Raw genomic sequence first — 13,580 nt, 5'->3', positions numbered from 1 at the left:
GTTCGCGCGGGCTACTCGTGGCGGCGCAGGGCGCGTTCGCACGAGCTTCCTCCATGCCGAGTAGTTTAGTAGGGTCCCGAAAGGTTCGCTTGACTAGTGCATGCACTACGGACATAACGACTTAGTATACACAGCCCGCTAGCCGGGTGTGTCCGCCGTAGCGGTTCAGATACGATTCTAAAATTGCCCGGGTGGTAATGATCTGGCGCAAGGTTGAGAGTCTAGACAGTTGATGGGTTGATGGTGGTCGAGTGGTGGGCAATGGGGAATGCAGCGTAGCTTTGTGTCCGCGCTTATGCGCTGGAAGGGGAGTCTTCGTCCGCGGCTGCAGCCGCAGCCGCTGCCGCTGCCGCCGTCTCCTCGCCGTGCCCGTTCGGCAGGTCCTTGAAGCGGCACGTCTCGCCAAACGTGCACCGCTCGCCACGAGGACACCGGTGCCCATACACACACTCGTCCTCCTTAAAGTGGCAGCGCTTGCTTCTGACGTACGGGCAGATAATCTCCTTGGCGAGGCGCGCCAGTTCCTCGGTCTGGTCCTCGTTGAGCTTGTAATGGTGTGCGTATTCGCACCCATCGCCGTTCTTGCAACCCCAGGGCGAGAGGTAGAAGGTGTGGCATGGGCGAGGCTTGAGGTTACGCACGGTTGGCACCGTGGTCGCACGCGTCGCTGGCTTGCCCTTCTTGGCGCCGAGGCCCTTCTTCTTCTCGTCGTCGTCAGCGAGTGACGTCGAACCGTTGCGCTGCCGGCGACCGCGCGGCTCTTCGAGCCGCATGTTGGCAGCGCCGTTCACGAGCGCCTCCCACTCTACGACCTCGATCTCGATCTCGCCCTCGGCAGGTGGGGGAGTTGTCGGGGCCGATCCAATTGCGGGAGGCGCGGGTTGTGCGGACGGTGGAGGCGGCGGAGGCGAGGCAATGGGCATGTCGCTTTCATGCTGTGCGCGGCTACCGCGGCGGCCCTTCTTGCCCTGCGCCTGCATGGTAGCTGAGCCAGGAGCCGGACCGATACGTCTGGTGCGGAACAGCTCGGGAATCGAGACGCAGCGCGACGCGTACGGTTGCAGCTGGAGAGCGAGGTCGCTGTAGCCCTGCAGGATGACCACCTTGGATAGGCCCATTGTCGTGTCGAGCGACGCCAGCACCGGCCCGTAAGAGTTGTCGTGCGAGGCACCTAAGATCACAGTTCCACATTGCGCGTGGGCGGCGTACAACTTGAGGTGCTCGCGGATTTTGGTGTCAGTCGCCTCCTTGCCGTGCCCGACATCGACCACTGCGCGTCAGTGCTGCGCGATTTGCATGCCTGGTACTCACCACTGAAGAGGTCATGGGCCGAAGCGAAGCCCTGCCAGAACGCGTCATAGACCGACCACGACGGCACGGACCCAGACTGGTATATGTCAGCATTGTCCGTGCGCAGCAATTTTGCTTAGCTCACTTTGACGAGGGCATGGCCGAGGCCGCCCTTGTTGAGGAAGACCTGCACGACAACCTGGCCGAGGTCGCGGGGCTTGGTGTCCGTGTTCTCGATCGGCATAATATCGGCGTCACGCGACACCCGGCCCGTGAGTCCCGGCAGCGCGCCAATAAGCGCGCGTGCAGCAGCCTGACCTCCAGTGTACCCCTTGCCTAGGTGCTCGTCCTGAAACTGGGGGTTAGCGCGACATTCCCCGCACGACTTACGATCAGGCCATCGCCGTCAATGAGGGCAACCGAAAACTTGGGGCGGCCCTTGGCGGGGTCCTCGCTCTTGACGATGCTTTCGAGGCGGCGGCACTCGCGGTCACGACGTTGCCACTCGCCGCGCCAGAGCTCAACCTCGGCACGCAGGCGAATGAGTTCGTCGTTCTGGCGACATAAGGGTTCGATAATATTTGACAGGGCCGTGAGGTGATGCTGCGCGGCCTGCGCGGGCTCTGCGGGCGCGTTAGGTGTAGCCGGGTTGCCGAACCCAATATTTCCCATGCTCCCGCGGGGGCGGCCTATGGGTGACGGAAAGGGCTGGTCCATGAACGAAAGGCTTGGGCCAGTCGGGGTGACCGAATTCACCGCGCCTGCTCCCGAGCTCTGGCGGTGCATACTCGCGTCTCTGGAACGCGAGCCCGCCTCCCGCCACTCGTCATTGTTGGGCCAGCGCGAGGGTGAGTCGGAGCGGTCGCCCAGCCCACCACCGACGCCAAAGCCTGTGCGGCCGCGAAGAGGCACGGTCGGCCCAGCACTGGCCGACGGTGGTGCGATACCAAAGCGTCCGAAGCGCGAGCGGTCAAGCTCCGACAGCTCGCGCTGCCGCTGGCCGTGCACCATCAGGGCGTTTAGGTCGAGCTCGTCACCTTCGGCCGACGACGACGACGTTTGCGGGTTGGTCCGCGGTGTGGCAGGCCTACCAGCAGCCATTGACGACGAGCGCGCGTGGTGGCCCAGTGCTTCCCCGATAGCGCCGTGGGGGGAAGGCGCAGGGGATTGTGTGCGGGCCGACGCGCGGACTGCGTCCATTACTGTTGAGAGTTTGGGTTGCCGGTCGGCTGCGAAGGTGGCGCTGGGTGCTGGGTTGAATGGGTGACTAGTCTACGACAGTATTGCGGCGCGAGGCGGTGGCTTGTTGAATGGTCAGGTGGAGTGGGCAAGCGCGGGGTGGCGGCGGATGTTGGAATGTCGCCTCGCTGATTCTCGTAGAGGAGAGTGACGAGTGACAGCAATGACGATGAGTGGAGGGGGGATTGTAGAAGGAGAGAAGTGGAGCCCTGCTTATGGTGTAGATGGAATGATTCTTTTGCAGGAGTCAAGAGATGAGAGAGTAGGGAGTAGGAGTAGACAAAGGATGAAAGGCTAGAATGAGGCTTGTATAGGTTTGGCGAAAAAAGTTGTAAATGATTACCAGTGTAGGGCTTCCTGGGGCTACTTGACGTAGACCGTTTGCCACTTTCGTGCCGACGATAAGCGGCTAGACTTTTGCTTACAGTAAACCGTTCCTTAATCCTGTAGATTCATGCTGATGGTTGTATTCACTCTTATCAAGATACACGTGAAATGAAAATTCAAATAACACGTGTATATACCACGTGGGTCGTTCAAGAATTTGCAGCAAGGCACAACAGGTACACATCCCGGATGCTTTCAGAGGTGAGAGGAGTACGAGGGGTACAGGAGTTGTGGTAGGCCGAAAATAGGATCCGAAACCGAGAAATACGCAGTTGACGGGAGTGGAATTCACCACCTCAACGAGCCATAGGAGCCATAACAGGGGAGGGGGGTGAAGAGGGAGAGGAAGATGAAAGGACAAGGGCATCGTGGCAATGCCAAGACCCGCCGCCTGGCCGCCTGACGCCCAGACAATTGTACAATTGCAGACAATGAGCGATAGAACGTGGTTTAAGGCGGAGATCTCGTAAAGGGCCGTAAACCTCGGGACCGGTGATATCAATGGCGTGCTTGGTTATTTGGTTCTCGACTTGAGCAGTAGTAGAATCGACATTGATACCTATGCTTGACAATCAATGGTGTGCTCGGTAACCAAATGTACCCCTCTACCCCCTAAGCCACATAGTAAGCCAAGCCCAGCATGGTCCACATGGTCATCATCACCTACTGTACCCTCCTTCCTCCTTCCCCATAAATACAACAACCTGGCTCAACACCTCATCCCATCTCTTCATCGTCTACTTTCTCAACTCTCTCTCACCTTTCCCCACCACTACTACCACCACTACTACTAGCAATCATGGGTCTTCGTCTTGGTGACACCGCCCCCGACTTCGAGGTACGTCTTCACACCCATCACCACCACAGTGCCTTCCTTGAGATGGAGAGGAAGACGTTAGCGGCGCTTGCCGGACGATAACCTGCCCGCCACAGATGTAGCCAGCTAGCTCGTGTGTCAGCTGGCAGGACCAGGGAGTCCACCGCCGTGAGAGCTGTTTGCACTGTTGTTCGCGTTGGCGGCTTCGCAAACCTCAGCGATCAGCGATCCGGCTTGCAGCCGAGCTACGGAGTCCCTTGCGCCACGCATAGGCTGCCGGCGGGCGATGGCGCTTCGCTGTGCTCTGCCCTCTCCATGTGACAGGAGCCCCACTTCCTTCCCCAACCCTCACGCATCCCTCCTAGCCATCCTGGATCACCCTAACCCCAGGCCGAGACCTCGCAGGGCCCCATCAAGTTCCACGAGTACATTAAGGACTCGTGGGCCATTCTCTTCTCGCACCCCGACGATTACAGTATGTCTGCTGATCGCTTGGACGCGAGAGCAGTTGCTGACAGGAAGCCCCCGTGTGCACTACTGAGCTTTCGGCGGTCGCGCTCTCCTCGGCGGACTTCAAGTCGCGTGGAGTCAAGGTAAGTTCATACCTGATGTTCCTGCGAAGCCCTACTGACACTGTGCGTCTTCGGCATGTGACGTTCTTCGCATCTCTTCACTCCCATGTCCCTGTCGCGATAACAGCTCATCGGTCTCTCGGCTAACGACGTCGCGTCGCACCACGGCTGGATCAAGGACATCGGTGAGCTCCGAGTCATCCTAGTAGCTCACAGTAGATGCCTTGACCAACGGCGCCGACCCGCTCGACTTCCCCATCATTGCCGACAAGGAGCGCAAGATCTCGGTCCTCTATGACATGCTCGACTACCAGGACGCGACCAACGTCGACGCCAAGGGCCAGCCGTTCACCGTGCGCTCGGTCTTCATCATCGACCCCGCGCAGAAGATCCGCCTCACCCTTACGTACCCTGCGTCCACTGGCCGCAACTTCCCCGAGATCCTCCGTGTCATTGACTCGCTCCAACTCGGTGACAAGTACAAGATTACCACTCCCGCCAACTGGCGCACCCCCGGCGGCACGGAGAAGGTCATTGTCCATCCCTCGGTCCAGGGCGAGAAGGTCAAGGAGCTCTTCGGCGACGACGTCGAGGTTGTTTACGTGAGTAGCGCTATCAGCTAATAGGGTCCTGCGTGCGCGAGCTGACCCCAGCCCTACCTCCGCTTCACCTCGGACCCCTCGAAGAAGGACAAGGCCCAGTAATTGTAGCACCAAAACACTGGCGCATGAGCGCCTTCGTGACGGAAGGTCATCTTGGTTGTTTCAGTAGTTGTACTATGACGAAGAGTTGATGAATATTGGCAGCTTGGAAGGGGGTTCATGGGATGTTGTCGGATCTCAGAGCCTGGTATTTCGGAAATCTGGTTTATCGCAGAGGCTGGTTGAATGTCGCGATGACAAGGTCGGCTGGCGTCTGGCCCCGCATTCCCGCCGATCCGCCGAACAACGTTGGGTTGCCTAGTGCTAGATGGAGTCTCGTTTGTCGAGTGTCTCCGCAGTGCTGCGCAGACTTGCAGCTGCCAGTCATCGTTCAAGCCATTCTTGTACCTTCGGTGACATCACTAGTATGCACGGGCGGATGCATGGGGATACTTGTCGCTTCGAGGCATGCAAGGTGGAGGGTGGAGGATGGAGGGTGGAGGGTTGAGGCTGAAGGCCGACGGCCGACAGCCCCACGTGGAAAGAACGGTCAGCAGTATTATGCAGTTTTGCCAATATTAAATCGGTACCTGTCCGATTCCTTGATGGCCTACGGTCTGGTCTTCGTTCCTCGTTGCCTCGGCTCGCAGTGCACCACTTCCGCACCTATCGTCATTGCGTGTCATGGATGCCGTCGGCCCACTAGTGGAGGGTCGGATAGTGGGAAGAGCAAAAAGATGGTGGGAAGAGCAAAAGAGAGATGGGACTGCAAAGAGATATAAAGCTCATTGACGGGACACAGCTGACCATCATACTCACACAAAACATCCTCCAACTCACCCACCGCACTCCAACACCCACCAGCCCAACCAGCAACCCACCGCACTCCAACACCCACCAGCCCAACCAGCAACCAGCAATGGCCACTAACACCAACTACAACCGCGAGACGACCGCTCAGGAGGTTGTCGACGCCTTCGCCAACGAGATCAAGGGCAAGACTGGTGAGATTCCCATCTCTACTTTGCTGACATCAGTCGTCGTCACCGGCCCCTCGCCCGGCGGTATCGGCTACGAGACTGCCCGCGCGATCGCGACTAGGGCTCCCAAGCTCCTCATCCTCGCCGGCCGTGACATGAAGAAGCTTGAGGCCGCCAAAGCGGACATCCTCAAGGACACGCCTAGTGCCAACCTCGCCCTCGTCACGCTCGACCTGAACAGCCTTGCGTCGGTCCGGTCCGGTGCCAAGGCCATTGCGGCTGCGGCTCCCCAGCTCGACGTCCTGATCAACAACGCGGCCATCATGATGTGCCCCTACGGCACCACCGAGGACGGTTTCGAGACCCAGTTTGGCACAAACTACATGGCCCCATGGCTGCTAAACAACCTTCTTATTCCGAACCTCCTCGCCTCGCCCGCTCCTCGTGTGGTCTTAGTCTCTTCGGTCGGCCACCGAGTCTCCGACATTCTTTGGGACGACATGGGGTTCTCGGGCGGCAAGACGTACAACAAGTTCATGTCGTACGGCCAGTCCAAGACGGCTTCGGTCCTCAACGGCGTTGCTTTGGCTGAGAAATATCCCAAACTCACGGTAATCTCGCTCCACCCAGGCGCGATTCACACCAACCTCGCCCGCCACCTCACCGAGGAGGACATGAAGGGTATGGTAGGCCAGTTTTTCAACGAGGACGGAACACCCAAGCCGGGCGTGTTCTTCAAATCTATCCCCCAGGGGGCGTCTACTACTTTGGTTGCGGCATTCGACCCAGCACTCAAAACCCACAGCGGAACGTATCTCACCGACTGCCAGATTGCGAAGGTCAAGCCCACCGGCGCAGACCCCCATCTCAACATCTCCGAATCCGACTTCGTCGCGCCTTATGCGGTCGACAAGGCGGCAGCGGAGCGCCTTTGGGGCGTGACGGAGGAGATGGTTGGCGAAAAGTTCTCTCCGTGAGCGTTTGTCTCGTTAGTCTATAGAATGATCCATGTATACTGTTCCCTCGTAAGCACAAAGGACTAACCAGCTGCCATCGCCAGGTTCAGGCACGGAGGATACTTGGAGACATCACATCACACGACGGAAGCATGTATCCGAGTCCCGACGCGATCCGTGTCACTTTCTCTCCGCCCTGCACAGCATCCTCGTGACCGAGAGACACAGCATCGATACGTGTTCTAGATTCACTCCATCACTCCATCACTCCATCTTCATTTACTCTCATCTCTTGACTCACCTCAACTCTACCATGTCCACCGTCAAGCCTGCCCCGCCTGCTCCAGTTCCTAGGGCGACTCCCACTGCAGCTCCCGCCGGAACCACAAAGTCGGCGCGTGAACTTACGCGTGGTGCGTCACCTCCAGCGACGCGTCTTCCATCATCTCCAACCCTGTCACATCCATTTTGAATGACAACAGCTTCTCTTTCCCACATCCTCTTACTCGCCTTTTGATGGCAGATCGGCACCCAGATCGCACCTTCCCTCCTACAAACAACACACACCCTCTACCCCCCAACCCAACCACCCCATCCCTCTCGCTAACCCTAGTCAGATTCACGATCAAAACAATCGACCACAAGGATACCAATCTCGATACCAAGCTTGACATGCCGTCGCACATGGGCACCGTGGTGACTGATTACGAGTTCACGGGCGGTCTCGAGGGATCAGGAAGGGCGGCGTACGTCATGCTGTTCCTCGAGAACGGGGCTGAGATGGGTGAGTGTTCGGTGGTTGAAGTGACCCGACGGTGGCGCCAAAGGGATTTATCAGCTGTCTGGCTCTAAGGTCCAGCTGGACTCGCCATCTACGGAGCTCACACCAGACGGCCAATTAGTCTTCACCGGCAAGATTGACGGACGGAGCGGCTCAGTCGTGTTCCGCGTCACTGGCAACTGTCTCGCGTCCATCAACCTGCGCCTCAAGATTATTCCAGAGAGTGCGACGTGGGTTCGCGTAGGAACTGACTGACATCAGTGGGGAGCTGCGCGACATCCACGGCGACGGGTGGTACTCGTCGGACAATCCGAGTAGCGGGACGGCTGAGGGCGAGCTTGAGATTGAGTATTTCTAGAGCTTGGGGTTCGGCCCAGTGTGATCGACAGTGTTGTCAAGCGGCCCAGCCGATGCATGTGAATACATCAGTGGCGCGGCTTTGGCGTGCCCCGGAACTAACTACATCGACCCCACTGAGACGCTTTAGTCAGCCGCCACTCAACATCCACACGGCACAAACAAAGCGCCTGCGACCCACCCGCACCCCGTCACTCCGCCTCGCACCTCTCGTGCTTGCCCTCACTCTCGCTGTGCTATGCTCGATCCCAATACATGGCGCCGGCTGGGCGCAGGTACAATATGCGACCACGGTCAAACCGTGGAATAGTCTGTGATAGTCTGCAAAGTGGCAACAAACTAGCTGGCCTAGTTGCCAGTGTGGCGCTCGTAAATGCCGACGACAATGGCGTGGTCACGCTCGTATGGCTCGAGAGTGAGCTGCTCCTTGGGCTTGATGCCCTCCTTGCGCATGTTGTTGACCTCGGACGCAAACACCTGCGCTGCCGGGGCAGTGGAGTCGATACAGTTGGCCTTGATCGAAATGACGATCGCGCCACCCTGCTTAAGGAAGTGGTGCGCGTTGAGCGCAATGATACGAGCCTGGTCAGGCTGGGCAACGTCGGCAAAGATGACGTCGACCATCTGCAGGAGCATGCGGTACTTTTGCGGGTGGCGAGCGTCGTCGACGATGGGGATGACGTTGGTGCGCTTCTTGGCCATGCCGATCAGGTCACGACCCGGGCGGTGAGAGAACTCGACAGCGTAAACGACACCCTCGGGGCCAACAATGTCGGCGACGTGCGAGACGGTCGAACCAGAGGCCGCACCGAGGTAGAGAACCTTGGCTCCGGGCTTAATCTGACTGTCAGCGTTATCTGGGGGGAGTGACTCACGTGGATGGCATCAAGACCACCGAGAATACCAGCAGCAAGCTTGGAGCGGAAGGGGTTCCAGACACGATACTCGACCTTCTCCTCCTCGCCGTCGGCGTTCATAGTCGCGACGCTGATACGCTTCTCGCCGTAGACGCTCTCGCCGGGGGTCAGGTTGCGGGTGACAAGCAGGTGCTCCTTGCCCTTGGCGATGTAGACACCAGCGTGCTTGTGGGGCTCGATAGTGACCGCACCAGGACCCTTGCCGAGACCGGGCTTGCCGCCACGGCCACCGCCGCGGCCACCAGGACCACCACGGCCACCACCACGAGCTGAGGTCAGTCTTGCTTGTAAAGGTGAGACTCACCACCACGGCCACCCGGTCCACCACGGCCACCACCAGCGCCACCGCGCCCACCGAATCCGCCACGGCCGCCCGCAGCGCCGCCGCGGCCACCACCGCGTCCACCAAAGCCGCCACGGCCGCCACCACCGCGTCCTCCGCCACGTCCTCCACGGTCGCCGAAAGCCATGTTGATTAGATTTTGTTGGGGGGGTGGATGTGGGTAGTGTGAGTGCTGAGTGGAGGAGGTGGAGTGAGGTCCTAAGCCTTGAGTCCTAATTTTCGGAGATGTGGGATAAATTGCTCTGAAAATATTTTGCAGATATTTGGGACGATTAAATCATCGCCCATCACAAGGTTATTCACTCAAAGAAGCCAGTCTCAGTCTATTGTAATTGATCCCGCGGTGTATTGAAGTTGTGGTCTGGTTGGTCATAGCTTGTATGGGTAGGGTGAGACAACTGCTACGTTAACAAGTAGCCTGCAGCCTGGTAGCCTGTAGCCGGTGCGAGTGATTCAGTCTCCTCACCAAGCCACAGCCACCAAAGGAGAACCAAGGAGAACCAAAGGAGGAGAGCATTCCATCCAACCCCTCACCCAAACTCCATCATCCATAACTAGCCCACAGCCCACAGCCAACCACACCAAACTCCTCCGTGCCCTCCTGAATCAACCGAAACAGTTACTGTCTCACACAGCGACAAGCGATAGAAGACGGTCATCACTCGAGTCACAAACTGATCAAGTTTTGTTGGAAGAAGTAAAAGGGTTAAGGCCAACGATCCTAAAGACCGTACTGCTTTACATACTTCAAGTTCCCTTTCAACACTTACCCCTCGACCCTTGCACCTACCTACCCACCTACCACCTCCCAACTCCCCCTCCACTCTTCTCTGTCCTCTGTCCTCTCTCTTAGACTCGCGTGAGTACCTCTACACCTCTATCATCATTACACACACACTCGCCCTTGACCTCTGCATTCATCTTCATCTCACATTGTCCTCTTCACGCATCGCACCAACTCTCTCTCCCTTCCTCACATCTCGCAACACCTCTTGCACCCTCCGCGCCCACTCGTCCTTGTTCTCTCACCCAACCTCGAGCCGCGTGCTTACCAACCCAGAGCGACGCAGAGCACACAAGAGGGATAAAGTCGTCACGATGAACCCAGGCCCGGAAGGGGCCAATCCCTCGAGCGGGGTCGTCGCAGCGGCCCCAGCCCCTCATGCCCCACCTGCCCCCGTCCAACATACCCATCCCTATCCCCATCCCACCCATCCTCATCCTCATCCTCAACAACCCCACCCTCCACACCCTCACCAAGACAACTTTGTCGACCGCCAACAACCCACCTACGGTTCCCTTGCATACCCCCCATCCGGACCATCTCAACAACCACCACACCCACAACAGCATTTCCCCCCACAACAGGGAAACTGGGGATACAACGGCTACTACATCCCTCAACCACACGGCGGGCCCCAACAGCCCATTCATCCTAACGGCGGCGGTTTCCAACCCGGCTTCAACCCTTTCAACAACTTTGGTGGCTACCAGAGCCACTTCTACCCTCCGTTTGGCCAGATGCCTGTCCCCGGTCCCGGTCCTGGCACCATGCAGAACGGCTACTTTATGAACAACGGCTTCCAGGGCTACGGTGGCGAGGGCCCAAATGGCGACGTCGGAGACAACTTCTACCCCAACATGAACCCATATCACCAGCAATACAATGCGCCCGCAGACCATCCTTACAGCCGCGGCGGCGGTGTAGGGTACCAGCACCCCATGCAGTATGGCGGCTTCCGCCCAGACGGCTTCATTCCCGCCCACCAACCCCACCCACACATGCCCATACCATCAAAGGGCCTCAACCCCGCAGCTCAAGGCTTCCAATACCAGCCCCGCAAACCTGAGCCGGTTGCGAATGGCAGCATCATGAACGGCGATGCACCTTCAGTATCATCAGCAACGCACGAGATTATCGCACCTGTGCCAGAAAAACTTGGAGCAGGAGGGTCGCTAGGACTCTCGCTTGAGCCGGCGGCAGACCCAGAACCTTCACTCGTTGAGGTGACGGAGACTGCACCGGAGCCGGTCGACGAGCCAAAGGAGGTGGCACCGCCCGCTCCGGAAAGCAAGGCGAGTGCGCAGGCGAACACTGCCCCGTCTGAGGCACCCGAGTCCGTCGCTGTTGGCCAGACCGATGTCGCAGAGCCAAAACCTGTCGATAAGAAGGAGGGCAGCGTGCCCGAGAAGACGGCTACGCACGCGGCCGAGCAGAAGGAGGACGGGCCCAAGGGCTTGACCTTCACCGGTGCTTCTCTCGCTGGCGTCACGTCACCCAAGGCTGCTCCTTCCAGGCGGCAGCGCAGGTATACCCACGACCCTATCCGCATTCGTCCGTCGCGCCCCTCGCTGGAGGACCACGGCAACTCGTACAACTACCGTCTTGCCAAGGGCATTCCTCAGAACGTCGCTGTCGAGCGCGTCGACGGTGTGTGCCGCAGGAGGTCGTGCGTGAGCCGCAGCAAGCCGTTCGGTAAGGCTCTGCTGGCGTTCGGCATCAAGGGCGGCCGTCCTCTTCCTCACGTCTCGATTGTGTTCGGCGAGGTCACCAGCGCGCCTCCTACCCCAGTCGTAACATCCCCTGTCCCTACCCCAACATCCCCTGTCCCTACCCCAGCATCCCCTGTCCCTACCCCCGCACCTCGTGCCGCCACTCCAGCCAAAGTCAAGCCGAGCAGCTGGGCCTCGCTGCTACGTGCGCCGGGCACTGGTTCCACTCCAGTCGGCTCCGCTGGTCCCTCGTCCACTCTAGTTTCTCCGTCCAAGACCAACGTGTCGCTCCCGTCCGAGGCTCCCGAGACCCCCCGCTCCACTGCTGCTCCCTCTCTTCCCCCATCCACTGGCCCAGCACCCGCGAAACCCCGTCCGGCGTTCAACTACGCGGCTGCGGCGGCCGTCGGTGCACCTCTTTCCCCTGCCGAGGACTTCGCTCGCCTGCTCACCGAGGGCCTGCGTGCGCGTCCCGTCCGCCCAGCCCAGCCCATCATTCCGCGTGGCCTGATTAACACCGGCAACATGTGCTTTGCCAACACTGTGAGTCTCTATTGCTTGACGGTCGGCTAACGTCAGATCTTCCAGGTTCTCCGCTACTGTCCGCCATTTACGGACCTGTTCGAGGAGCTCGGCAAGCGCCTCAAGGCCGACCTCGCACGCCGCACGCCTCTTCTCGAGGCCATGATCATCTTCCTCCGCGAGTTTGTGCCAGGCCCGTCGACCAACGGTTCGTCGGGCGCCTCGACGCCCAAGGGCAAGAGCCGCGACGACGCTTTCATTCCCGAGAACCTCTACGATGCGATGAAGGAGAACAAGCGCTTCGACTCGATGCGCCGCGGGTACCAGGAGGACGCCGAGGAGTACCTTGGCTTCTTCCTCAACACGCTGCACGAGGAGCTGCTCGGCTTGTACTTGCGCACCAAGCCGCCTACATCGGTGTCCAAGGTCGCGCAGGCCAACGGCCATGCGGAGCGCACCATTGGGCGACCAGTATCTCCTGGTGCTGGTGACGACGGCGACGACTGGCTCGAGGTAGGCAAGAAGCAGAAGACGCACGTCGTCCGCGCTGCTGAGGCCCACGAGTCAGCCATCACTCGCATATTTGGCGGCACGCTCCGCTCCGTCCTCCACGCCCCTGGTCAGAAGGACAGCGTCACTCTCGAACCATACCAGCCACTGCAGCTCGACGTGCAGGCGGCCCAGATTCAGACGCTCGTCGACGCGCTCAAGCACCTGAACGACCCCGAGACTGTGCCTGGCGTGTGGGTAGCGGCGCGCAACGCTCATGTCGACGCGACCAAGCAGGTCTTCTTCGAGGCGCTGCCGCCAGTTCTTATCCTGCACCTCAAGCGCTTCGTGTACGACCCACAAGAACAGAACGTCGTCAAGCGCGCCAAGCCCGTCGCGTACGGCACCGAGCTTGTCATCCCACAGGATATTGTCTCGCCACCAAAACGTACGGCCCAGGCGATCAAGTACCGCCTCTTCGGTGTCGTGTATCACCACGGCCACAGCGCCACCGGCGGGCACTACACGGTCGCTGTGAGCCGACCTGATGGCACCGGCTGGCTCCACTTTGACGACGAGGCCGTGCAGCCCGTCCCGACCGACGACGTCGTCGTGTCGGAGGACGAGGCGCGCAACGGCCGCGCCGGTCTCATCGGTGGGCGCGAGCGCTGTGCCTACCTCCTATTCTACCAGCGCGTGCGCTAGGTGGCGTGCGCTAGGTCCCTGGCGTCTCTGGCGTCTCTGACGGGGGCGCCCATGTCCCCGTGTCGGCATTGTATACCCTCATCATCATCTA

The 13,580-nt window shown here is 59.5% G+C and overlaps 6 protein-coding genes across 6 annotated transcripts; 4 read left to right on the top strand and 2 right to left on the bottom strand.

Annotated features, from left to right (window-relative positions):
- Nucleotides 1–293: 293 nt before the first annotated feature.
- On the bottom strand, nucleotides 294–2,490 carry CcaverHIS019_0603320 (uncharacterized protein; the record flags this gene model as incomplete). Its single annotated transcript, XM_060602778.1, has 4 exons — nucleotides 294–1,270; nucleotides 1,312–1,387; nucleotides 1,436–1,645; nucleotides 1,681–2,490. The coding sequence occupies 4 exons, from the start codon at nucleotides 2,488–2,490 to the stop codon at nucleotides 294–296; spliced, it is 2,073 nt and encodes a 690-aa protein (XP_060459138.1).
- Nucleotides 2,491–3,715: 1,225 nt separating this feature from the next.
- Nucleotides 3,716–5,009, top strand: PRX1 (uncharacterized protein; the record flags this gene model as incomplete). The annotated part of the gene is made up of 6 exons (XM_060602776.1): nucleotides 3,716–3,754; nucleotides 4,124–4,208; nucleotides 4,256–4,326; nucleotides 4,433–4,490; nucleotides 4,525–4,907; nucleotides 4,959–5,009. The coding sequence occupies 6 exons, from the start codon at nucleotides 3,716–3,718 to the stop codon at nucleotides 5,007–5,009; spliced, it is 687 nt and encodes a 228-aa protein (XP_060459137.1).
- Nucleotides 5,010–5,865: 856 nt separating this feature from the next.
- Nucleotides 5,866–6,903, top strand: CcaverHIS019_0603300 (uncharacterized protein; the record flags this gene model as incomplete). Its single annotated transcript, XM_060602775.1, has 2 exons — nucleotides 5,866–5,950; nucleotides 5,984–6,903. 2 exons carry the CDS (start codon nucleotides 5,866–5,868, stop codon nucleotides 6,901–6,903), a joined length of 1,005 nt encoding a protein of 334 aa, XP_060459136.1.
- Nucleotides 6,904–7,195: 292 nt separating this feature from the next.
- Nucleotides 7,196–8,021, top strand: CcaverHIS019_0603290 (uncharacterized protein; the record flags this gene model as incomplete). Its single annotated transcript, XM_060602774.1, has 4 exons — nucleotides 7,196–7,295; nucleotides 7,496–7,666; nucleotides 7,773–7,893; nucleotides 7,925–8,021. 4 exons carry the CDS (start codon nucleotides 7,196–7,198, stop codon nucleotides 8,019–8,021), a joined length of 489 nt encoding a protein of 162 aa, XP_060459135.1.
- A 347-nt stretch (nucleotides 8,022–8,368) lies between these two features.
- NOP1 (uncharacterized protein) lies at nucleotides 8,369–9,407 on the bottom strand (the record flags this gene model as incomplete). The annotated part of the gene is made up of 3 exons (XM_060602773.1): nucleotides 8,369–8,860; nucleotides 8,896–9,206; nucleotides 9,242–9,407. 3 exons carry the CDS (start codon nucleotides 9,405–9,407, stop codon nucleotides 8,369–8,371), a joined length of 969 nt encoding a protein of 322 aa, XP_060459134.1.
- Nucleotides 9,408–10,378: 971 nt separating this feature from the next.
- CcaverHIS019_0603270 (uncharacterized protein) lies at nucleotides 10,379–13,489 on the top strand (the record flags this gene model as incomplete). Its single annotated transcript, XM_060602772.1, has 3 exons — nucleotides 10,379–10,459; nucleotides 10,649–12,316; nucleotides 12,353–13,489. The coding sequence occupies 3 exons, from the start codon at nucleotides 10,379–10,381 to the stop codon at nucleotides 13,487–13,489; spliced, it is 2,886 nt and encodes a 961-aa protein (XP_060459133.1).
- Between the last annotated feature and the right edge of the window lie 91 nt (nucleotides 13,490–13,580).

This window comes from Cutaneotrichosporon cavernicola (assembly GCF_030864355.1).
Source record: "Cutaneotrichosporon cavernicola HIS019 DNA, chromosome: 6".
NCBI classification, from domain to species: Eukaryota; Fungi; Basidiomycota; class Tremellomycetes; order Trichosporonales; family Trichosporonaceae; genus Cutaneotrichosporon; species Cutaneotrichosporon cavernicola.
The sequence above is the reverse complement of the archived record's forward strand: the minus strand, read 5'-3'. Positions and strand labels throughout refer to the sequence as shown.